Below are 23,756 nucleotides of genomic sequence, written 5' to 3' on the forward strand. Positions count from 1 at the left end.
TACCGGAATTTTAGAAATTGTATTTATAGATGGACTCTTCCCTCAATATAAATTATTTTAAAATTTTTAATTCGACTTTTGCATTTTTTTTATAAACTGTATTTACACATGGACTCTTTTATATTATTTTTCTTTATTTTTAATTCTGAAACTGTTTTTCTAATTGAATTTTTTGCCGTAATTTTAGATTTAGATGTTTCCAAATTGTATTGATGGATGGACTCCGAAATTTGTTTTTTTTCTAAACTATGTTTACACGTATAATCTTTTTAATTATTTTTCATTATTTCTAATTCTTAAATTATATTTCTAATTGGATTTTTTTTAGAATAACGTGGTTTAATTCGATATTTAGATTTTTTCTAAATTGTGTTTACGCATTTACTATTTTTATTATTTTCTTTATTTTTAGTTCTAAAATTGTATTTCTAGTCGGATTCTTTTAATTACACATGGACTATAAAGTTGTATTTCCAATTAGATTTTTTTTATGTTTTTGGGTTAACGTGAGATTTTATAGCCCATAAGAACGAACATGCATATATAATGCATATATAGAAACATAATTATATGTAATGCATATAAACAACTGGCTGCCAGAATCATTACGCCATTGTGTTCGTATGGTTGGTAATTTGTACCCTCTAGAGTGAACGTGGTGTTGGTGTCGTATGATGTATGAGATATATCATGGTCTAACGGTGTAGATTTTTTTTCGATTAACGTGGTAGTTTCTAACCTTAAATTTAGACCATATGATCTAGATATATCATGATCTAGCGGTGTAGATTTTTTTTTCCATTAACATGATAACTAGCATCGTGGCCCGCGCAGATTGCGCGGCTAGATTCGTTATGAAATTTCTTATAATATCAAATATAGTTTCATATTATATTATAAAATATAAATATTAAAGTGGCAATATAGTTTTAAACTCGAACTTAACTTGGATCAAACTTTTACATTCACGTTTTGTTCTCCTTGTCCAATTCAGATTAAAAAATCCAATCCTTCCAAAAAAAATCGACGTTCTTTTTTATCCAAAAATCATGTTTTTTTCTCTTTTTTGATCCAGATTATAAAAAATGCAATCCTTCCAAAAAAATACACATTCTTTTTATTCAAAAAAATCATGTTCTTTTTATCCAAAAAATCATGTTTTTTCTCCTAAAAAAACTCCTTGTCCAATCCAGATTCTAAAAAAAATCCACATTCTTTTTTATATCCAAAAATCACGTTATTTTTTTTATCCAAAAACCATGTTCTTTTCAATAGAAAAATCATGTTTTCCCCCTTTCCGATCCAGGTCAAAAAAAATCCAATCCTTCCAAAAAAAAAATCCACGCTCTTTTTTTTATGCAAAAAATCACTTTTTTCTCCTAAAAAAATTTTTATCTCCTTGTCCGATCCATATTAAAAAAATCCAATCCTTCCAAAAAAAAATCCACATTCTATTTTTATCCAAAAAATAATGTTCTTTTTCTACCTAAAAAATCACATATGTGTCTATTTTTTTTCTCTGATTTATCTACACCGTTATAATCTGGACCCACCGTGATCTAACGGTTCATACTTTTTCTTTTTCTCCGATTAACGTGGTAATTTCTTGCTCGTGAGAGCGAACGTGGAACCTTCTTTTTCTATTACTTTATATATATAATAGATTTCTAGCCTTTAGAACAAACATATGTTATAACAGATATGTAGATTGTGTTCACCTCGGAAACCAATTGTAAGCACCATATTATATTTGTACGTTGATCTATCACTGAACCAAATAATTAAGCATATCTGATTAAGATATTCTCACGTGAAGGAGGAAGTCCGACTCAAATACCGGTATTGTCTTTTTCTCTCTTATAGTATACGGTCTGTTCATTGTCCGACTAAAAAAAAAACTGATCCTTTTTTTTTCCTTTTCTCCTATTTTCTTTCGATTAATCTCAGAATTTCTAGCCCATGAGAATTAACATGATGGCTCGTTTTTCTATTACTTTATATATATAACTAGCATCGTGGCCCGCGCAGATTTCGCGGCTAGATTCGTTATGAAATTTCTTATAATATCAAATATAGTTTCATATTATATTATAAAATATAAATATTAAAGTGGCAATATAGTTTTAAACCCGAACTTAACTTAGATCAAACTTTTACATTCACGTTTTTTTCTCCTTGTCCAATCCAGATTAAAAAAATCCAATCCTTCCAAAAAAAATCGATGTTCTTTTTTATCCAAAAATCATGTTTTTTTCTCTTTTTTTGATCCAGATTATAAAAATGCAATCCTTCCAAAAAATACACATTCTTTTTATTCAAAAAATCATGTTCTTTTTATCCAAAAAATCATGTTTTTTCTCCTAAAAAACTCCTTGTCCAATCCAGATTCTAAAAAAAATCCACATTCTTTTTTATATCCAAAAATCACGTTATTTTTTTATCCAAAAATCATGTTCTTTTTAATAGAAAAATCATGTTTTCCCCCTTGTCGGATCCAGGTCAAAAAATCCAATCCTCCAAAAAAAAATCCACGCTCTTTTTTTATCCAAAAAATCACTTTTTTTTTCTCCTAAAATTTTTTTTTATCTCCTTGTCCGATCCATATTAAAAAAATCCAATCCTTCCAAAAAAAATCCACATTCTATTTTTATCCAAAAAATAATGTTATTTTTTCTACCTAAAAAATCATGTATGTGTCTATTTTTTTTCTTTTTCTCTGATTTATCTACACCGTTATAATCTGAACCCACCGTGATCTAACGGTTCATATTTTTTCTTTTTCTCCGATTAACGTGGTAATTTCTAGCTCGTGAGAGCGAACGTAGAGCCTTCTTTTTCTATTACTTTATATATATATAATAGATAATAGATAGATAGATATTTTTCTATTACTTTATATATATATATAATAGATAATAGATAGATAGATAGATATGGTCGTGTAAAGGGTCTCTCTCACGTTCACTACTGCTGAAACCCCCATTAGCTAGTTCGATCGTTTTGGGCGCTGAAAAAAAAAAACATGTAGCAATCATCCGATAGTGTAGGTGGTGCCCCAAAGGTCGCCACTACCCTGCCTCCCATCACCGACGACCCCGTGGGGATCAAGCCGGTGATCGTTGCATCACCCGAACGACTACAACGCCTACTTTCTCTATGGTTCTTACAAGGGAGACAGAAGATACTGCAATGGCTTCAAATAATGGCCAGACTTCTGAGCTTCCGTATTAGATGATCAAATAGGCTAAAGCATATTATTTTTAGTAGATTAGAAATCGACAGGGAGAAGTATGGTTGAAATTATATTTGTAAAATATATTTTCTATTTATTGTGACAAGGAGCTATATATTAGTTAATGGCTTGAAAAAATTGAATCCACTAATCGATTTTGTGAGACGTTGGATTGAAATCGAACAGTATCAAAGAGAACTAAACAAATTAGCATGTGAGCAACAAACATAGATCTTCACGTGAAATCTAATGAACAAAACATTCGATTAATAGATTAAAAATTTTAAGTGATTGATAAATAACAAGCCTGATGTGACAATGCTATCATCACTATCATATGTTCTGTCTATATAATTGGTTTTAGATGATACTACCTCCGTTTCATAATATGTAAGATATTTGACTTTTTTTTATAACGTTTGACCATTCGTCTTATTCAAAAATTTCATACAAATATAAAAAAATGTCAAATTGTGCTTAAAGTTCTTTTGATAATAAAGTAAGTCACAAACAAAATAAATAATATTTCTATAATTTTTTAAATAAGATAAATAATTAAACATTGCTAGTAAAAAGGTTAAACATCTTCTATCACGAAACGAAACGGAGGGAGTATATCATATGTTGATATCCAATTCTCGGCTATACTATTGAACTTGCGGTAAACGCGGCAGTTGCATAGGGTTGATGTGTGTCGGCCCCTGTTGCTCCGGCTAATCGACGCGCGCGCGTGGGGAGGGCACCTAACGTGCCGTGCAAATAGCCAGACAGTAGTACCGCGGAATAAAGCCGCCGCGCCGAGGCCTCGCCAATGTCCAACGCCTCGATCGTCATGCCCCGCGTCCCCCCTCGTGCGGCTCCTAGCTAGGGCAATCAAGCTACTCCACATAGGTGCCTGTAGCTTCTCATCCCGCCGTAGCTAGACGCGACGGGCCAAGCCGCGCGTGACACGCCTAATTGTGCTCTGATATGATTTTTTTTTGTTTGAATCATGCACGTCTAATTCGACCGTTGGCACGGAGCGTTTGTGCGTGCGAGTGGCCAGGGTTCTTTTCCGGCAAGCACCAACTGATGTGAGTGAAGGGAAAAGCTGCAGTGCACATTGCTGCTTGGTCACAGGGGTGGGGCGTTTCTGGTTCTCCCGATTCAGGAAAGCTGACCCAGGCCAGGTCTTGTGCTATGCTGCAAGCTTGCAGCTGAGTTTTATACTATAGCTATAGCACATGACAAAAAGGAACATACGTACGTACGATTCCAACGAGTCACGCCCTGGCCCGGTGGATGAGCCGGTCGATCGATTGAACATGGCATACCTCCCAGAGTTGACGGGATGTACGCATGTATTTAGTATATTACTGGTACTACGAGACTCACGGAGCTGCAATCCAAACAGGCTGGACTGCGATCAACACAGTCGCCGTCGGCGTTAGCTCCACTGCCTAGCTAATTACCGGCAACTCGATCGATCGAAGTCACCTGGCGGATCAAACGCATATGCACGCGTACGTCCACTGAGGCACTACTCCGATCACCACCAATCCAATCACCCGTTCGTTCCGTACTACTCGTTGATCTGGGCTCCTGCTTCCTGGCAGCAAATGGCAGTGACGTGACGTAAAATCGTGCATGCGCACACGTTCGGCGTGGGCGCGTGGCCCAGCCGGGAACCGACCGGTGACGCCGCGACGACGTAAATTAAACACGGAGTTACTGATCTACGTACGCGCGTGGTCGTCGCACGATCGATCACACTCTACCAGAATGGGGCGCGCGACGGCGTCGGCCATTCACCCCACCAACATCTCCAGGACAGATGAGCTGGGGGGTCGCCACTGTTCACGCAAGTAGCGTCACATGACGCCGGCCGCGCGCGCGCGCGCGGTGGTCCTTCGGCGCAACGCGTGCCCAGACGCTGGAGCATCACCGAGCTGTGCAGCTAAACACACACATACGGGAGGAATCCCACGGGGAATTAATACCTTAACAATCACATCGATCGATCCGTCGATCACAAGCTAAGCTCATGATCAAAGGGGTGGGGGATCGATCCATCCCGGGGAATATAACCATGTGCCCTTCCCGGGTGTAAAAGACGCCACGTTGAGCATTATGATTACCACGATACTCGGTCGATCCTAGCAGTTAGTAAGTGCCACTCACCTGTAATTTCGCGTCTGCAAGCTGTATCGGACACGGATGAGAGATACGTATGTACTGTATTGATGTACATATATACGCATATGTACATGTGGATACAGGCGGAGTTATACGGCACCACTACGCCCCCATCTCCTGCCCACAAGCTAGGCCACCAGTTGGTTGGTTGGTTGGTTGCAACTGTCGAGCTCCACGCCTCCACATAAAGCGTGACATGTTCATTATTTGCCGTCGCACGCCGCTGCGCCGCCGCAGCACTAATCAAGCCCCTCCCAGATATACACTGGTAGATGCTCATACTATCCCGTAGCGTAACCCATCATCCATGCGCAGCAATGGTAATTAATCCGCTCGAGCGATCGGCCAGCCATCACCCGCGCAACCAATGGATGAACTAACCGCGCGCTTTAGTTTGTGTTACGGCAGCACCGACGAATTAGAACTGCCCGCGAGCGAGAGCGCCCGTCCGCGGCATGCAACCGCGCGTCCGTTCGTACCCGACTCTTTGATGCCGGGCACGACGCGTGCCTGGCTCTCTACAGCTCATATCGCCAGCGCGGGGCACGTGAAAATGTGAAATCTCGCCGGAATTGAGCGATCGCGGCTCGTGCTGCCGTGTTGCGATTATTTTACATGCCATTTATTGCCGCGGCCACGCTTTACCGCCGGGTCGAATGGTCGATCGGAACCGATCCGTCTCATCTCAACCCCGTACGTGGTAGTCGGCGACCGGGCACGGGAAGGTTACTTGGCCTGTGCGCGTTCGTGCCCGGGGACCAGGTGGCTAGCATAGCTGAGGCAGTAGCATCTGTACGTACGAGCACAGCGAGACTAAATCCAATCACCGCCGGGCTGCATCCAGATCTGACAGCCAGGTTTCCCAAGTGGAATTAATCCAACTACCTGCCCGATTTGACACCTCGTCCCACGTTCCCATGCATCTGCGCGCGTGACATGGAGGCTTTCAATTCTGCTGGCGCCTGTGAGCGACTAACTGTGGCGACAGTACGATACGTTCTCTGTTCAATTGATTCATCTCTTGCCGATCAGCCTCCGAGGCTGGGCCATCCCTTCCATACGAACTACGGAAGCAACTGGGAGAGAGAGAGTAGTATAAAACATGAAGGGACGACACGGCGCAGGCAGGCAGCTTCTGCGACTGCAGATCGATCACGGTGGTGTGGTCGATCACTGGATCAGATGCGTGAATATAAAAAGGGCCCATGCCGCCACCATGACCTGAGAGTTAGCAGTGGCGGCAGCCTGCCTGAAATCCCTGCAACTATGTACTTTACTGGCCATTGCTAGTATATTGTAATCGTACCATGATTGATTGGCCTAATCTAATATATCCCTCTGACATCTCATGAACGAGGAGTATCTTTCTGTGGCCGGCCGTCAGGCCGGCTTGCTGCTGTTGCGTGGGCTTAGGCAGGCAGGCACGGGCACGAGTGGATCGCATGTTCGTCGTGCACCCGCGTCACTTTGGGAATGTTTGCGCCCGAAAGGCACTCCTCGTGCCATTTCCGCCACCTATCAGCTGCCGCTGTTGCACTTGCGTGCGAAATGCAGAACAGTGGGCGTGGCCCGCTCTTATTTTGGAGATCCAATTCAAAGGATGCCCATATAAAAGAGTCCCTGATATCCCCCGAGAATCTTTGCTTTGCTGGTCTCATTAGATAGGCGGAATCAAAGTTGCACTTGTGACTCGTACTGCCAAATACTTTAGCCGAAAGAAAACGACTCGTGATTCATACACAACACCAACTGCAAGGGTAATGGTAGGTACTAGTAGTAGTGCTAGTAAAATGGTATAGGGTGATTGTGTAAACGTACATAGACATCCTTGTCGATGTTACAGAGACACAGAGCCTTTTGTTCCGGAAGTGCACCACTTGCTGGTTGCTACTGCATTGCAGAGCATGGTCCAGGCATCAAACAGATTTGTGCCATGGCAACCTAAGGAATGCGATTGCTCTACAGAACTACTTCAGAAGGAAGATAGCTCCTACTTTTCTGAATCCTGAAAGAAAGATTGTGAGCTTTGTACTGTAAAGTTATCGGAGTTGGAGAAAAAGAAGTGGACAGAAATCACATCAATGTCCGACGCATATTATCCTGCAATGTACTGGATGCTCTAAGCAGGCTTCTGACACAAGAAGAATCAATTTTGGGCGTCACGACTCCACAGCTCATATGTGCCCTGATCCGGCACCAAAAAGGATTGATCGAAGTTTATTGTGTGCATTTAGCATCAGCAACGAGAAAAAAACTATGCTAGTGCTTATTCTGTATCCCCTTGTATGTTAAGCAAGGCTTAAGCAATTTTCCGGTCCAAAATAATTGGGCCGTGCACCAAGGTGACGTTTAACTTGGGCTTATTCGCAAAGGCAAGAAAAAACAAGAGAAATCGTGTGGAGAGAGTCCAATGGGCCTGTGAAGTAAGCCCAGCTGTGACGGACTGACGGGCCGTATGTATAGCCAAGGAATAATTTCCTATGTCGACATAGCTCCCTCAGTTACGACCTTTGAGAGCTGGAATCCGTTATTTCTAATCATTCTCTAGAAGGAATTAAAGTACTTTCTTTGAGCCACCGGACTTGTATATAAAAAAGACAAGACTGGAATGAACAAGGTGAGCTAAAGTCGCACCACATTATTAGCTTTTGAGCTTTTATTGATGGGAAATAAAGCCATGATTTTCCTGCGCCCCCATTTTCTAAGACCTTCACCGTTAAAGAACGTATGCCAAATCGCCAACGTCACCACGACCACCTTTTTAGACCAAAGATGAACCAGCCAAGTTGGACTAGATCCAACCAAGCCATAAACTGGATATTTCAGCCACGAAATGTTTGGTTAATTCGGGCACTAACTTCTACTGCTACCCAGTCACAGCTTTGTTGCCCCAATTGAAATTTTCTACTGTTTCGCGAGCGTCTGTTCTATATCCTATTACATGCACGAACAAGTGGTCAATCTGTCGGTGTCCACTGAGATTTTTTTTTGCAGGTCAGTCCGGTCGTTCCATCGTAGGCGTGATTGGGGGAGTAAAATCCATCCTAAGCCGAGCATCTCATCATCCACTTCTTGTAACATCGCTTTCTGGACTGGCTCGTCAGGTTTCCAATGGGCATCTACTGAACAAAAGCTAGCACGCACTCTCCAAAACAGGAATACCAGTGCGGGGGGAGAAAAGAGCGGAGCAGAACAGAGGAAACGGCGGCACCGTCTCGTTTCCACCGGGCTTCTACCCCCTCAACCACAACAGCAGCAGCGCAGGCCGGAACAACGCCGCCTAGTGTCCGCCACGCCATTCTTTTCCCCTCGTCTCCTCGCTGCGAGCGGGCACGCCAAAACCCATCGAACGAACCACCCTCCCCCCCACCCCGGCGTCCACCATCCAATCAACCCCCCACCGTCGCCTCCGCGTCCGGATCCTCCTCTTCCTCCTACCACCACCGCCTGCCAGCTCTCGGGGTCGCCTCTCTGCTGTCCCCAGCCCCGCGACCGCGAGAGCTCGCGCCGCGGCTCCCCCCGCCCGTGACCGGGGCCGACGGTTCGATCTGCTGCCGGCGGCGGGAGACGAGGGCTTGCGTCCCCAGGACCCAGGTGAGTTCCGCCTCCCGATCTGATCGTGTCCAGGGGGGGTAATTTAGTACGCCTCGCTGGGTGGCTTCGCCTTCGATCCGCCTGATGCTCTTCGTGCGGTTCAACCTGTGTGTGTGTTAGGTGCGTTAGTTTAGCTGATTGATTGCTCGTCGTGTTTCTCCCTCTAGCCCTGGCAAATAGTGGATTGGTGCGCCTGCCTTTTGACATTCGAATTATGCTAATCGAGATCTGGTGCCCATACTTCTTAGTTGCTATTCGTGCGCTAAGACCTCCATATATGTGCTCGCGTAGACCCTTATGAAACCAAACAATTTAGACTTCTATGGTCACCTATAAACATATTTTTATTAATTTGTAGTCATAGAGATCTGTTTCTGGTATCAACCTATGCTCGATTTTGAACTTCGCAGCCTACTACACTCGAAGTACAGTTTTCTGTATTACGCAGCTCATCATTTGATTGCCGATGCTTGAGAATTCAGTGTCACGTTCTACTTGATAATGCTCATGCAGTCTACTTGGCAGTTGCAAATATCAGGGAACTGAGTGCTGACAGCATCTGTATATCTATGGTTTAGCTGTAAGCTATTAAGCATTCTAGAAGTATGTTTGAGGGCTGAACTGATGAATTTGTGAAATAGTTTATGTTCCTGTAAGTGTCCAGGTATTTCCCTCTAAAGGAAGGCAAATGAATTGCAGAACCATAGCCTATGTGATGACTCATCGTAATGCCATCTTCTAGAGCATGGCGATGACCTAATTTAAACATGAGGTACAGAACTACGGATGCTATCAGCATGTCATATGAACTATCAATAATTGAGAACTGTAATACTTAGGTTAGTGGCTCAAATGCAGCACATGAATACAAATGTTAGAAGTTAATTTGTTCTAAAATAAGCATGCACACAGTTAAGCATAGAGTAGAAGTTCATTTGTTAGATGATAGGAAATCACCATGTAAATATTTTAATATTTATCAGAAGTTTATTAGTTGGAGAAGTGTTTCAGGCTCTCAGTACTTCAACCCTTTGAGGAGTTTTTCTTTAGACCCAAGCTGTTGTGGTGCTAGCCTTTTGTGACTACCTTCTTAGTTATCTGTGGAGATGAAGCTCGGATGTGCTCATTTTTCCTCAACAGCTGCTTGCGTTTGGTCAACAAGTGATGCATATGTACAAGCCAGCTGTATCTTATACTTCTGCTTTCCTTTTGTTGCAGGTTTTTTTAGTAATTAGCATCTTTAACATGGCATTGATGCCATGATCTCATACACCTATGAGGTCATGCCAACTTCCTTACCTATACCGATGTTCTGAAGCCCTCTTCAAAAGAAAGAGATGGAAGTAACTGATCTAGAAAATCCTACTTCCAGAAGCTCATCCCAGAAATCCAGTCGCCGCTCTGGTAGTCGGCGTTCTCAAAAGTCAGCAGGGCAACAATCTTCGCCAACTGTATTTCCAGAGAAAAAGGGCAAATCAAAATCTTCAAAGCAGAAACACTTGGTTTTTGACAATAAAGATTCCAAGAAAGCAAAAAATAGTGAGCAAAAGAATGATGTGGTGGATGAGAAGTCTAATTTCTCCGGTTATGAAATATATTCTGGAAAACTCGTTTTTGACAAGAAAAATAGAATTACAGGAGATCAAATTTCAGCAAATGGGAAAGCCGATACAACTGATGTAAGACTCACAAGTAAAGCCCTAATATGGGGTTCCTCTTTACTCACTCTTGAGGATGTCATCTCTGTAAGTTTCAGCGACCCAGAAACATTATCATAATTCTATTGTTATTTGATCCACTTGGGCTAACCAGTTATGTTTGATGATTTGTTTTATGTGCTGGTAGGTATCTTACAGTTCTGGCGTCCAACATTTTATTGTGCATGCATACCCTTCTAACAAGTATTTGTTTGGAAGGACACAGAGAGTTCGGAAGGACCTACGGTTTATAGCTCCTACTGTAGAGGAGGCCATTTCATGGGTAACATGCTTTGCCGAACAAAACATATATGCTAACATAATACCTCTCCCTCCAACATCCAGTACCGAGCAAGACCCTGATGGTCCCCTCAGTGGTGCTTTATTTGACTACCCACCCATCAAATGTAGAACTCCACCAAGAATACTTGTTATATTGAACCCTCGGTCTGGACATGGTAGATCATGCAAAGTTTTCCATGACAAAGCAGAACCTATTTTTAAGGTACCTTCTGATACTGTCATAGTGTAAGCTTCTACTTTTCGCACTGCAGTAAGCAACATATAGTTTGGCTAACTATTTGTGTCTATTATTCTTCTTGGTGATAAACTTTTGTCTTGAACCTTTTCTTTCAACTATTCAGTGTTTAATCTTGAGGGGACATCATGAGGAATAGAATAGTACCTTTGCTCTTTTTTATATTGAATTAATTGGTTGTTTCATGGTCTATGATGTGCTGCTTTGAATTCTACTCTATAGAACTTAATGTTGTTACAACCTAAAGTTTCTATAGTTATATGAGAGTATTTATGTTTCAAATCTATTGATATAGTTAATGTATATAGATACTTCTATATACATTAGTGCCATCTAGATACTTCTATGTATAAAGTTTCTATAGTTCTCATGAGTAATCTAGATACTTCTAAACAGATTGATGGTTAATGTATACAGATTGTTTGACTATGAAGATTCTTTAGTGCCATCTAAAGAGGAATGTTCGGTGTATTTTTTTTCCTTGGTAATGGAATTTTAGTTTCAATGGTGAAAAACTCACGAAAAGCATGTCATTTTTCTTTTTAATAGATTTTTAGTTCCAACCTGAAATGCTGAATTTTAAAACATATAAAAGATGATTCATGGTTAGATTTCCAAATGGTTAGTTTATGTTTTTTGTTTGATCTACCAAGTACCAATTTATACATGTGATGGGACATCATACATTCCTATTTTAGTAGTTCCACAAAACTTTTACCTGGGCCTCCATGTGATTCTTTAGTAGTAAAGGATTCAATTGTGAATGCATCAACAGAGCTGGACATAAATCTGGGTAAAACTTATTAACAAAAGATTATGGGGGATTATTTAACCCCATTTCCCCTGGCACACCCAGTTTATAAGCCTCATTTGAGATGCCTTCTTTTTTTAAAAAAAAATAAAAGGAATCAAGCTGACTTACTCACCTCATCTCTTATATATTTTCTAATGGATTGTTTTGATTGGTTTTATCCACGCACATTTCTCACCTTGGTTTTTTTTTTCTGTTATCCTGTTTTAATTCTGCATGTGTAAGTTCACATATTGTTTATTTCCATCTACTAATTTTCTATCTTCTGATGTAGCTTGCAGGTTTTCACATGGAAGTAGTGAAAACTACTCATGCTGGTCACGCTAAATCGCTTGCATCTTCATTTGATTTTCGCTCATTCCCTGATGGTATAAACTACACAGATGTAGCTAAGTAGTTTATGTAGGTCAGCACATCAACCATTTCAACTGGTCAAATTGATGATGCCTTAAAAATGTTTTGTAGGAATTGTTTGTGTAGGTGGTGATGGCATTGTAAATGAGGTTTGTCCCTGATGACCATAATATGGTTTAATGACATTTAGAAAACTTAAAGGCTAGCTGAACATTTATAGCTCTGCAGGTCTTCAACGGTCTTCTCAGTAGAACTGATAGAGCAGAAGCTGTATCAATTCCAGTTGGAATAATCCCAGCAGGATCTGACAATTCACTTGTTTGGACTGTTTTGGGAGTTAAAGATCCTATTTCAGCATCATTACTAATTGTTAAGGTATGCCTACTGTTATAGCTTACAATAGGAATTTGTTATGGCCTCATCTTGCAGGAAGAGAGAATTTTCAAAATTGCCCTTATGGATTTTCAGTTAATTTTATCTGGAACTAGATTATCACTAAAAGACCTTTTCCTTGGTAACAGGGTGGCTTTACTGCCCTAGACATATTGGCTGTTGAGTGGATCCAATCGGGACTAATACACTTCGGCACAACTGTTTCATACTATGGTTTTGTTAGTGATGGTAACTTCTTTACTAGACATTTGCTCTTCAGTATTGTTGTTCCTTTTCGGTTTTCATGTATACTGTATGGCATCGGTATCCTAAGGCCACAAAAGTTGCATATGCATTAAATTCCCCATTCCTAGACCTTGCATTCCCATTTTCTTTTCATAAATCTTTAAATTTTAAGTGCTTCGTAAGTTGTATTGGAACATCGGTAAACTTTTAGCTGACAACAGTATTTTCAGGATGTGATAATTATTAACACCCTCATCGACTTATGGTTGTAAGCCAAAATTTGAATTTGAAACTTAATTTTGGAATCAATTTTATGATTTCTTTCATTGCAATTTATTTTACAACATTTGCTTTTGAATCATTAAGGACATGTATATAAAAGTTTTACCGGCAAAATATTTTTTGGTTTCTAATAAGCCGTACGGATATGTATAAGCATAGGCGAAGTGACGGGAGCATAAAATACTTTTGGTTTACCCAAAACGCATGCTCAGTTGCAGACCATAGCTGTGCTAAATCTAATCATCATTGCACACACTTGGCAACATGCAAGTTATCTTATTATATTCTTAACTGGTAAATTTGAGATAACTTGTATTCTTCTCCTGGTCAATTTGCTCATCTTTTTTTCTTCGATGACTGCTCATTAAAATTGAGTACTTTATCTATCCGCATTCCAGTATTTGTGGCAGTGCAATGTAGTGTAGTAGTATAACACTGAGCAAGTTCAATAAGCTGAAAAAACTACTACTTTGCTGCAGTCCTGGAACTTTCTGAGAAATATCAAAAGAAATTTGGTCCTCTTCGATATTTTGTGGCTGGAATCCTGAAATTTTTTTGCCTGCCAAGCTATTTCTATGAGTTAGAGTATCTTCCTTCGTCAAAGGAGATGTCTGGCCATGGAAAAGGTACTGGACAAGACAATGCTGTGTCTGATATTTATACCAATGTAACGCGCAGTCGGTCAAAAAGAGAAGGAATTCCACGGGCTTCCAGTTTGTCAAGTATTGACTCAATTATGACTCCAAGTCGTATGTCACTAGGGGACATTGATACATCAGGTAGCACAGCAGCAAGTACTGAACCGTCAGAGTATGTTCGTGGTCTTGATCCAAAAGCAAAACGCCTTTCTCTGGGCAGAAGCAACATTGTTTCAGAACCAGAAGAAGTTTTACACCCTCAACCACATCACGGATCATTCTGGCCAAGAACCAGGTCTAAAACAAGAACTGAGAGAAATTCCGTTGGTGTCACGACTACAGATACACGATTATCTTGGGCAGCCCCATCAATGCATGACAAGGAGGACATTTCCTCAACAATTTCAGATCCAGGACCCATTTGGGACTCTGAACCAAAGTGGGACACTGGACCAAAATGGGATACAGAGGTAACCTGGGAGTCTGACCACCCGATTGAACTCCCTGGACCACTAGAAGATAATGAAATTGGACCATCAGTGGAACTTGTGCCAAATTTGGATGATAAATGGGTAGTCAGGAAAGGGCACTTTCTTGGTGTCCTAGTTTGCAACCATTCATGCAAGACAGTGCAAAGTTTGAGTTCACAGGTTATTGCACCAAAAGCCAACCACGATGACAACACCTTAGACTTGCTTTTAGTTGGTGGAAGGGGTAGATGGAAGTTGTTGAAATTTTTCATACTACTTCAATTTGGTCGTCACCTTTCTTTGCCTTATGTGGAATATGTGAAGGTAACATGCAAACTTTTTGTTATGCTTCGCAGACATGGCATTTTTCATTCAAGTGCCAGTGCCAAAATCTCTAAACACCTATTTACTACTTATAGGACATCTGAAAGAAATTATGTTGGCAACAAATTAACCTGTTCATAGTTGAATGCATTCTGAAAAGAAACATATTCCAATATCGATGTTCTGCTTTTTGTTGAAAGGTTGTATCAATATGCTCATAAATATCTGTCTTCTTTCATGAACCTTGGGCTCTCAAGAACAGCAGTCTGCAGTGCATTTTACTTTTTGTTATTTCAATAGCCGTATGGTTGACTGTCTCCACCTGTTAGGCCTATGTCTAGGCATTTATGTCGGCTCTGATCATGGACCAGTGAGACTTATCCTAAATTAAGACAATAGTGAATAGTTTGTCAAGACATGATCTGGCCATTTTATTTTCTGCCTAACTATATTTCCTTCTAGTAAAAATAATGTCTAACTCGTTATCTGACGTTGACACAGGTAAAGTCTGTCAAGCTTAAACCTGGTGCAAATACGCATAATGGGTGTGGGATAGACGGCGAGCTTTGCCGCGTCAAGGGACATATACTTTGCTCCCTGCTACGAGAGCAATGCATGCTTATTGGCCGGCAGAGCAGACAATCTACTTAAGTGCTGTAAAATTTGTTGAATTTCGAGTTTTTGAGGCACTGTATTTTCTGTTTCCACTTGAACAACTGATTTTGCTTTTTTTGAGTTGTCTATATCTCGTTACTTGCTAATGGGGGGTGTGAGTGGGTTCAGAACGTGCAGACCTCGAGAATTTGGACTGAACAAACAATGTTGTGATGCTTCTGTATATTCGAGTGATTATAGGAAAATACCTTGATTCTTTTCATTTATCTTGTTTTCCTCCGTCACATCTTTCGTTTCCAGCCTAGGGAATCCCTAGAAGGTGCCTAAAATTAATAAGTAAAACTGAATTTTGGGAATTAGGCTAGAAAACATATCTTCAACAAGTTTCTAAGTTTATTCTTAATCTATACATGTCTAAAATCAGTTCTTGTATCCGAAATTTGGGTTAGAAATATGTGTTTTTAATACAGGTTATTTGGTTGTTGACTTCTTTTGAAGCATGGTTTAATTTTTATGCCTAATATTTTTTTATTAAACCTAATAAAAGTTTTGAGAAAAATGTGTTAGCATTACCGTGGAGATGTTTTTAGGCTAGTCTCAAGGGTTTTATCCATATTTAATAGTAGAGCATTTTTCTCATCCGAAGTATTGTGATATGTCACTGTTTTTTATGTAAAATTACATAGAAAACATTTTTATGTAAAATTGCATAGAAAACAGTGAGGCATTTAATTTTTTGCCACTCTTCCAAATGACACATAACATATTTATCACCTGCTATCTATGACATGTGGGGTATCATGTGTCTATGACATGTGGATACAGTGGTAAATATGTTAGCATCTTTTATAAGAGTAGCAAAAAGTTAATTATTTCGAAAACAGTGGTACCTCATGGTACCTACTTAAGGATAGGAAAAATACTCTGAATAGTACACTACCATCAGTAAAAACAGATGACGTGGCAATGAATTAATAGTAGTGAGTATATTTATTTTATGGGAGTTTCATCGGGACAAAACATTGTTGGTCTTGTTTCCACGATGAAACAACAATGAGAGCAAAAAGTTTCATCTGAACTAGATTTTTGTGATCCTATGCGGAGAAGTCGAACGCATCCTAGCCAAAATCCTTCCACGTGTGATCCTTACATCGCCCGCGCACCTCCCGCCGCCTTAGGGTATGTACAACGGTGTAGATAATTGTTATCTATTTAATATACCCAGATAGTCAAACAGAGGTAAGTTGTATAATGGATAGTCTACTTGCTTGTCTGCAAACATTTAATACACTATTTTTTATGTCTTGTATTTGTTGCATGTAACTAATGCATGACGTTTTTTTCTCTAGGAAATGTTACATATAACTTAGGAGCACATGCCTAAGAGCAAGTTCAATAGTATAGCTAACCACTAGCTTCAATTCATCTATAATTCATCTAATAGTCAATTCATATAATAGTTACCTACAAAACATTAATATATGGTCTCATGTATCGAACATATATTTTATTTTGGAGTCCATATGATATCACTTGGAATGATTAATCTGGCATTTATATGCTTTTACGTGCGAGGCTGTGCGCCGCTCCTAGCTGATTGCATGCCTCCCGGACGCCCGCGCACCTAGGCCATGCGGCTCCCTGCCGCCTATGCCGAACCACTGCATGTGCGTTTGGGCCGTGCTGCTCTCCGTTGCCACACCTCACGGTCCTCACCGACGCCCGTCTTCCATCCCACGAGGCATTGCCGCTAGAAGGAGACCCACCGCTTCACTGCTTACACCGCCGCACCATTAGTTACTGGTGAGCGCCGGTGACTATATAATTTATATGTACGTTTGATCACAATCTCATATAAATGTTTAATATTGTGTCTAGTCCTTTAAAACTATGAGATAAAACTGTACACTGAGAAATGATGTTTTATCAAGAAACTTAACAAAAAATTGATGTAACACTTGAGAAATATGAGATGAAACTGTGCATTGAGACTTGTTTTATAACTTCGTTGGCATGATTTATTGTGAGACCATAATCAGTTTGGGCCTGTAACACGTGGGTTCTGCTTGCAAACATATTTATTTTTGTTTTTTAGACGCTCGTAAATATTTTTGAATGTCGGATACAAATTTATTTATTTTTTGCCTCTGTTAGTCCTGGACATGAATCGATGCATTGAATCGTCAGTTTGCATCCGGAAAATGTCGAGGCACACATGTGCATGAATAAGAGACCAAGAAAGATGCACGAATGAAAAACCTATAATTAATACTGAACTTAACGTGTAAAAATGTATCTATTTTAGTTTCAGCCGGTGTATTCTTCTCCTCGGAGAGTCGGAGGCTAGGTCGACAGCAAATTCCACGTCGAGTTTGAGATATGTTTCTTTAATACGCAACGCCTCCTTGATTAGAAAAAGTTAACCACTGTTAGAGGTCAACTCAAACGATGGAATAAGAGGGCATAGCACAAGCAATCTGGTAGGGCCAGCTAATCAACTATGATAATCTTACAAACTTCTAATGGTCAGTGCGATTTAGCGCAATTCTGCAAAGGGGCCAGCTATGCTTTTTCAGTATAACTGGACGGGCCACTTAGCAAACGTGCGTTTCTTCAACTGGCTGGACTAACTTTAGTTTTGAATTTACTGAGAAAATGCCTTGTATTACTATATAGATATGTCGTGCGGATTAGAATACATGATTTTGCCATGTGATCTTCAAGAGTCTCGTGTTACGCAACTCGCAAGATTAGTCGCTCCAGAAAACCCGGCTTGTATTTGTAGTTCGCAAAGAAGAAAGCGTGAACAAAAAAGATAAGGAAACAGTCATCGATCCGATCGTTCAATCCTCCTCGTCCCATTGCCTATGGATCGGATCGTTTAACTGATCCATGTTAAGAGGCCGAACTATCAAGCGGATGCACGGGTTGGTTTCTGTCCAGGACCACCGAGAAATCGAGAATTAAGCCCAGAGCAGCGACGCATGCAGCAGTGGTAGCGGGGAGGAGTCGTAGCCAGGGAGAGCGTCAGCTTGCGAAATTGGGCAGGCGCGGGCGTGACCGAAAAGAAAACGGGGAAGTTGTGGCCACGCGGCCGCGGGCGCGAGGCTTTCGCCCTCACCGCCCCGTCCCCACGCCGCGGACGCCCACGCGCGCACCAGCCACGAGTACCCGGGGCGACGCTGACCCGCCTCTCCCCGCCACCACTCGCGCGCCGCCGTGTGTCCGCCGCTGCGCGGCCACGCCCGTCGACGTCTGTCCCCGCGCTCGCGCGCGCGGGCCCCGCCGCCGCGCGCGCGCTCTCCTCCTCCTCCCGCCACCCCTTCTGGTCCCGGCTGATCAGTCATCACTACTGATCAGCATCAGCTTAGGCTAGCGCCCACAGAATTAACTGCCACACGCGCCGTTTCCTTCACCTTGCACACCTCTCCCGCCCTGCGCAGCTGTAGCTATAGCCGTGATTAATCGTGGTGTGACCCACGGACAGCTACCGCGCCGAGCGCCTCGCCACCGCGTGCGCGACGCCGACGCGGGCAAAGCAATGCCGTCTCGATCTCCTCTCCCGGCACGGAAGCATGCCTGCCTGTGGACGCGCCGCGCTAGCGAGCTAGACAAGCTATGCTATCTAAGCCAGCCGGAAGTCCAATTATCAAATCCTTTCTTGACGGGACGAACTACCACCGCCACGGCTGTATATATTTCCCCCAGAAAACTGTAGCTTAACTGGCTAGTCTCGTCATTACTCATTAATGGTTGCTAATTATCAACGTGGTAGTTGAACTTCCACAGTTTAATTTGTCTTTAATTAATGAATGAATTAATCCTTGGACAAAAAAAAGGTCGACGTGGTGTGGTTTCGTTGGGTTATCAAGTTGGTGGCCTGAGGCCTCGTACTGACGTGCTCCTGTTGCCCGAATTGTTCGCGGTTCTTTCTAAGTTAAACTCTCGTTCGCTAGCGCGATCGCGGCTTGATTATCCCCGGCCGTCGAACTCCTCCAGATCGAAGGTAAAGGTCATCCAACACATTGGATCACCACCTTTTAACTTACCTGATCTACTCCAACACGTATGGATCGGACAGGAGGCTGGGAACAACGAACCACTTTTTTAGGAGAAAATTTACCGGTAACGGATAATGATCCATCGAGATAAGCTCTCCTCGTCGCACTAAATCGGATCGGATAGATCATCGAAGTGGTGGTTGTCACAGTAGAGCAATTTTACCGTCTAAAAAAAATACCTCACGGTACCAAATTTTTTTCTAATCGTTACGATCTAACAGCACACATACTACTCAGCTAGATCAATGATTTAATAACTCGAGATACTCTTTGTTGGACCGGAACAAATATCATCACAATATCACCTAGCCAGATCTGTCTCTCATCCAGTTACCCCCACCACTGTCTCGTTGGTACGTAAACAAGCAGCAGGTTACTGCAGATCAAGCCGAAAAGAGACCCGGCACCGCGACGCCGCGCGCGCTGGCTCGCTCTACACACTACTTCCGACGCGCATGCGTCGGCCCCGGCCGGTCCTCCGCGCAACGGGACAAACGCGGCGCGCCACCTCGACGACCCTTTCGGGCGAAGCCCCCCGCACACTTGGCGCCGCGACCGCGACCGCGACGCGTGCGTGCGCCGCTCTCCTCGACCATTGGTCTAGCTACCTGTTCCAATTGCGCGCGTCTCCGTCTCTCTCCGGCACACCACCTTTCCGCCACCCATTGGGTGCACCACGGCACGCCATCATCCGCTTCTTCGTACGTGCCGCACACCTTGGCGGCAGCAGCAGTGGTAGCAATCCGTTCCGTCCTTCTCCTCTCCCAGCCCTGGCAAACAAAAACAAATTCCTGCACCGAGGTGGCGATCGCGAGACGGCGAGAGGGGAGAGAAAATACTCCTAAACGAAAAAGAAATCGGAGGTGTACGTGCAGCAGCCAACGATTCGCTAGCGGTAATCCACAAGGAACAGGAGAGCTGGGGAGGAGGAGAATATCTCGTGCTCGTGCTCGTCACCGGTGCCACGTGTCAAGTGGCGATCCCGACACAGCTCTTGCGCGCGGCCGGATTCCTGACACTTGGCGGGGAAACAAAAGCAGCTTTGCTCGGTGTCACGGTGCGTGGGGCCGGGCGGTTTCTTTATCGGCAATCGCAAAGACCACATGTTCGCATCTCCGGACGTGGACACGTCACGCCGCCGCGCCGGTATAAAAGAGGCGCACCGGGGCGGGAGCCGGGAGAGGGATGAATGGTTGAAGAGCGAGCTTGCTAGGCTAGGATCGAGCTGAACGCGGCCGGGGTCGCCATGGATCGGGGTGACCACCTCCAGCACCAGTTCTTGATGCCTCCGCCGGCGCCGGTGGTGCCGCAGCAGCACTTGTGCATGCCGATGATGGCGGACGAACAGTACCTAGTGGGCGGCGGCTCGGCGGTGCCAGCGAGGGGCTCGGCCGGGGAGAGGAAGAGGCGGTTCACCGATGAGCAGATACGGTCGCTGGAGTCCATGTTCCACGCGCACCACGCCAAGCTGGAGCCGCGGGAGAAGGCCGAGCTGGCGCGCGAGCTGGGCCTGCAGCCGCGGCAGGTGGCCATCTGGTTTCAGAACAAGCGCGCGCGGTGGCGCTCCAAGCAGCTCGAGCACGACTACTCCGCCCTCCGTGCCAAGTACGACGCCCTCCACTCCCGCGTCGATTCCCTCAAGCAAGAGAAGCTTGCTCTCACCACTCAGGTATAACTAATGATCAAGCAAGTTAGTAATCATGTGAAGACTCAGATCACGTTCCATAATTTAATCCAGACGTTTACTTGATCAATATCTCTTTGTCTATATGCAGTTGCACGAGCTCAGAGAGAGACTGAGGGAACGCGAGGAGAGGAGCGGCACTGTTGCCGCCACAGCCGCAGCTAGCAGCAGCAGCTGCAACGGAGGCAGCGAGGAGGTCGACGACGACAAGAGGAACGTCGCCGCGGGGTGCCTAGACCTCGACCCACCGGAGAGCTGCGTGCTCGGTGGAGCGACGTGCGCCACGCCGGCGGACGTGTCGGTGGAGTCCGATCAGTGCGACGACCAGCTCGACTACGACGAGGGCTTGATCCCGGAGTCCTTCTGCGCTACGCCGGAGCTGTGGGAGCCGTGGCCGCTAGTCGAGTGGAATGCGGTGGCTTGAAAGACGGAGTTAGCTTAGGTTAATTTGTGTGTACATGTAGCTTGAACGTACGTGCATCACGTGTGCTCGACCGATCAATCGTCCCCTAGCTTGGGACGGAGAGGCGAAAGAGGGGCTGTGCCAATGACGTATGGGGTTCGGTTTAAATTGGGGTTGCAGGTCATTGGAGTAGTGGTGGTTAAAACCTTGGAAGCAATATAAGCCAATGGGCTTTGTGTTTTGGAGGGTGCCAAAATGGAGTAAAAATAGAGCTCATTGGCAACATAAGAATCTATTTTTGTGGTTCTTTGAATTCAGAATGGTCGCTTGGCAATATCATTAAGCCAGTCCAGTCCCATGTCTGCACAAGTACACACGCATATACTATGATGTTGTCAGAAGTTAACCTAATAAGGATTTAATAAAAAATAAAAAACTAATGAGGATTTTGTATGATTCTCCAAGCTAACATCGATTATTGCTTATTATTTGGGGGTATAATTAAATTGTAAAATAAACTGCATATACTTTATTAAGTTATCATAAAGCTACATATTTAACATGATACATCAAAAAATATAGATTTAAGGAAAGAGTATGTCAGGCTACAAACTTTTTTTCAAAAAATGTTATCACAAAACTATAGATTTTAGAGTTCAAATCCGTAGCACTAATGCTATATTGGAGCCCTAAATGCTGTGATTTTGTGATTATTAAGTTGACGTTAAGCATGTTGTTTTGTGATGACTTTATTATTAAATATATAATTTTGGATGTTCTAGTAGTTTTGCGATGAACCGTCTTAAATATATAGTTTTAAATAGTTTGATAAAAGTATTTATATCTTGGTGAAATTTATTCAATTTATATATAACCTTCGTCTCCTTTCCACCTTATTTAATTAACTCCAATTCACATACCTATAGTTGTCTATTGATCCAGCCATGCTTTCTACCCCCACCACACATATATTGTTCCAAATTGAAGTTTTGTTGGATATTAAGAAATGAGCAACAGAAAGAATTTTTTTTCTTAGGATTGAGGTGGCACGACAAGCAGAACACTTCTGAGAACCTGAGATATGCATGGCCAAGAATTTTCTACCATTCCCTGTCAATAGGTCACAAGCACAAAATTTCACACTTGATCACTCTCTCGAGCCTATATAAGATTTCTGTTTTCTTAGAACTGATTTATGGGTTCAATAATCATGGTATTTACCTTCTGCGAGCCTGTTAATTTAAACTAAATATAATAATACGAGTAGTTCATTTATTTGCACTCTTCTAGTGTGTTACATTGAAGCGGGGTAGTTTTCTCGCCTTGAAGTCTCTTTTGTAATTTACATTTGCTGGTTATGTCATTATGTGCCTCTCTTGATACAGGCCGGATTTGCCTTTTATTTATCTAGATTAATGTGGAAGGTTCCAAAAGAGCCTACTGAATTTGCATAGTCAACTAGATTGTTCATCTAAGTTAAGCGTGGAGTATTCCAAAAGAGCCTTCAATTGTTATATATTTGGTATAAAGAAAGATATTCACTTTGCATTGTTATCAAGTTTTTCATCATAAAATCCCATACTCAGGATGGACAATGGGATCACAAGTTGTAACCATCTTTGCTACAAGTTCTTTACTGTCTTTCAAAAAATACATCAAGATACCACACTTTTTAGTATAAAAGGTAGGGATGGTAAAAAAAGCCATCTTTGCTAAAAGGATTTTCATAGTCATCTGAATTTTTCAATGCTACTTATGCCTAACACATATATTGATAGAAAATTGATATGCGTACGACTCAACAATCCGACTTGTGTACGACTCAACCATTCAACGGCTACAGTGCCACTCACTTGACCCCTTTGCCTAATCAATGGTTACGGTGTTTCAGTCATGCGCAGGTTATACAATTGGGCTGTGCGTATAGCGGGACTAATGATTATATCTCTGGCCTCTGCTATTTGACAATCAAAGCATACAATTTTTCATAGTGCATCATAGCTTAAACTTTTGATGTTCACTTCGGACTAAAGGCTGCTTAGATGATATACTAAGATTACCACCATTTATCGTACTTCTACGCCATATTTGCCTAAGTTGTGGCCAACAAAATATTGCCACACTTTATCTAGCAAAACAAGATTGTGTTACACTTTTTTGAGTTGATGACACGTGAGACCATAAGAATTGATAGAGAATCTTGTCACTAAATGTGGTTATAAACCAAAAAAGATGTTAACTTGATCAAACTTACCTAATA

The 23,756-nt window shown here is 42.4% G+C and overlaps 2 protein-coding genes across 3 annotated transcripts; both read left to right on the top strand.

The window, feature by feature from the left end:
* The first annotated feature begins 8,587 nt into the window (after positions 1–8,587).
* Positions 8,588–15,612, top strand: LOC102706934 (sphingoid long-chain bases kinase 1-like). Of its 2 annotated transcripts, none has more exons than XM_006652531.3 (9): positions 8,588–9,001; positions 10,220–10,746; positions 10,847–11,203; positions 12,322–12,415; positions 12,513–12,550; positions 12,630–12,776; positions 12,923–13,022; positions 13,781–14,733; positions 15,235–15,612. In XM_006652531.3, exons 2-9 carry the CDS (start codon positions 10,339–10,341, stop codon positions 15,382–15,384), a joined length of 2,247 nt encoding a protein of 748 aa, XP_006652594.1. In that variant the 5' UTR covers positions 8,588–9,001; positions 10,220–10,338; the 3' UTR covers positions 15,385–15,612. The 2 variants fall into 2 exon arrangements, with proteins under 2 accessions (XP_006652594.1, XP_015692174.1); XM_015836688.2 differs by lacking the exon at positions 8,588–9,001 and adding an exon at positions 9,678–9,773.
* A 4,987-nt stretch (positions 15,613–20,599) lies between these two features.
* Positions 20,600–21,737, top strand: LOC102707208 (homeobox-leucine zipper protein HOX22-like). Its single transcript, XM_006652532.3, has 2 exons — positions 20,600–21,078; positions 21,185–21,737. The coding sequence occupies exons 1-2, from the start codon at positions 20,656–20,658 to the stop codon at positions 21,515–21,517; spliced, it is 756 nt and encodes a 251-aa protein (XP_006652595.2). The 5' UTR covers positions 20,600–20,655; the 3' UTR covers positions 21,518–21,737.
* The last annotated feature ends 2,019 nt before the right edge of the window (positions 21,738–23,756 follow it).

The sequence above is a fragment of the Oryza brachyantha genome, chromosome 4, assembly GCF_000231095.2.
Source record: "Oryza brachyantha chromosome 4, ObraRS2, whole genome shotgun sequence".
In the NCBI taxonomy this organism is placed as follows: domain Eukaryota; kingdom Viridiplantae; phylum Streptophyta; class Magnoliopsida; order Poales; family Poaceae; genus Oryza; species Oryza brachyantha.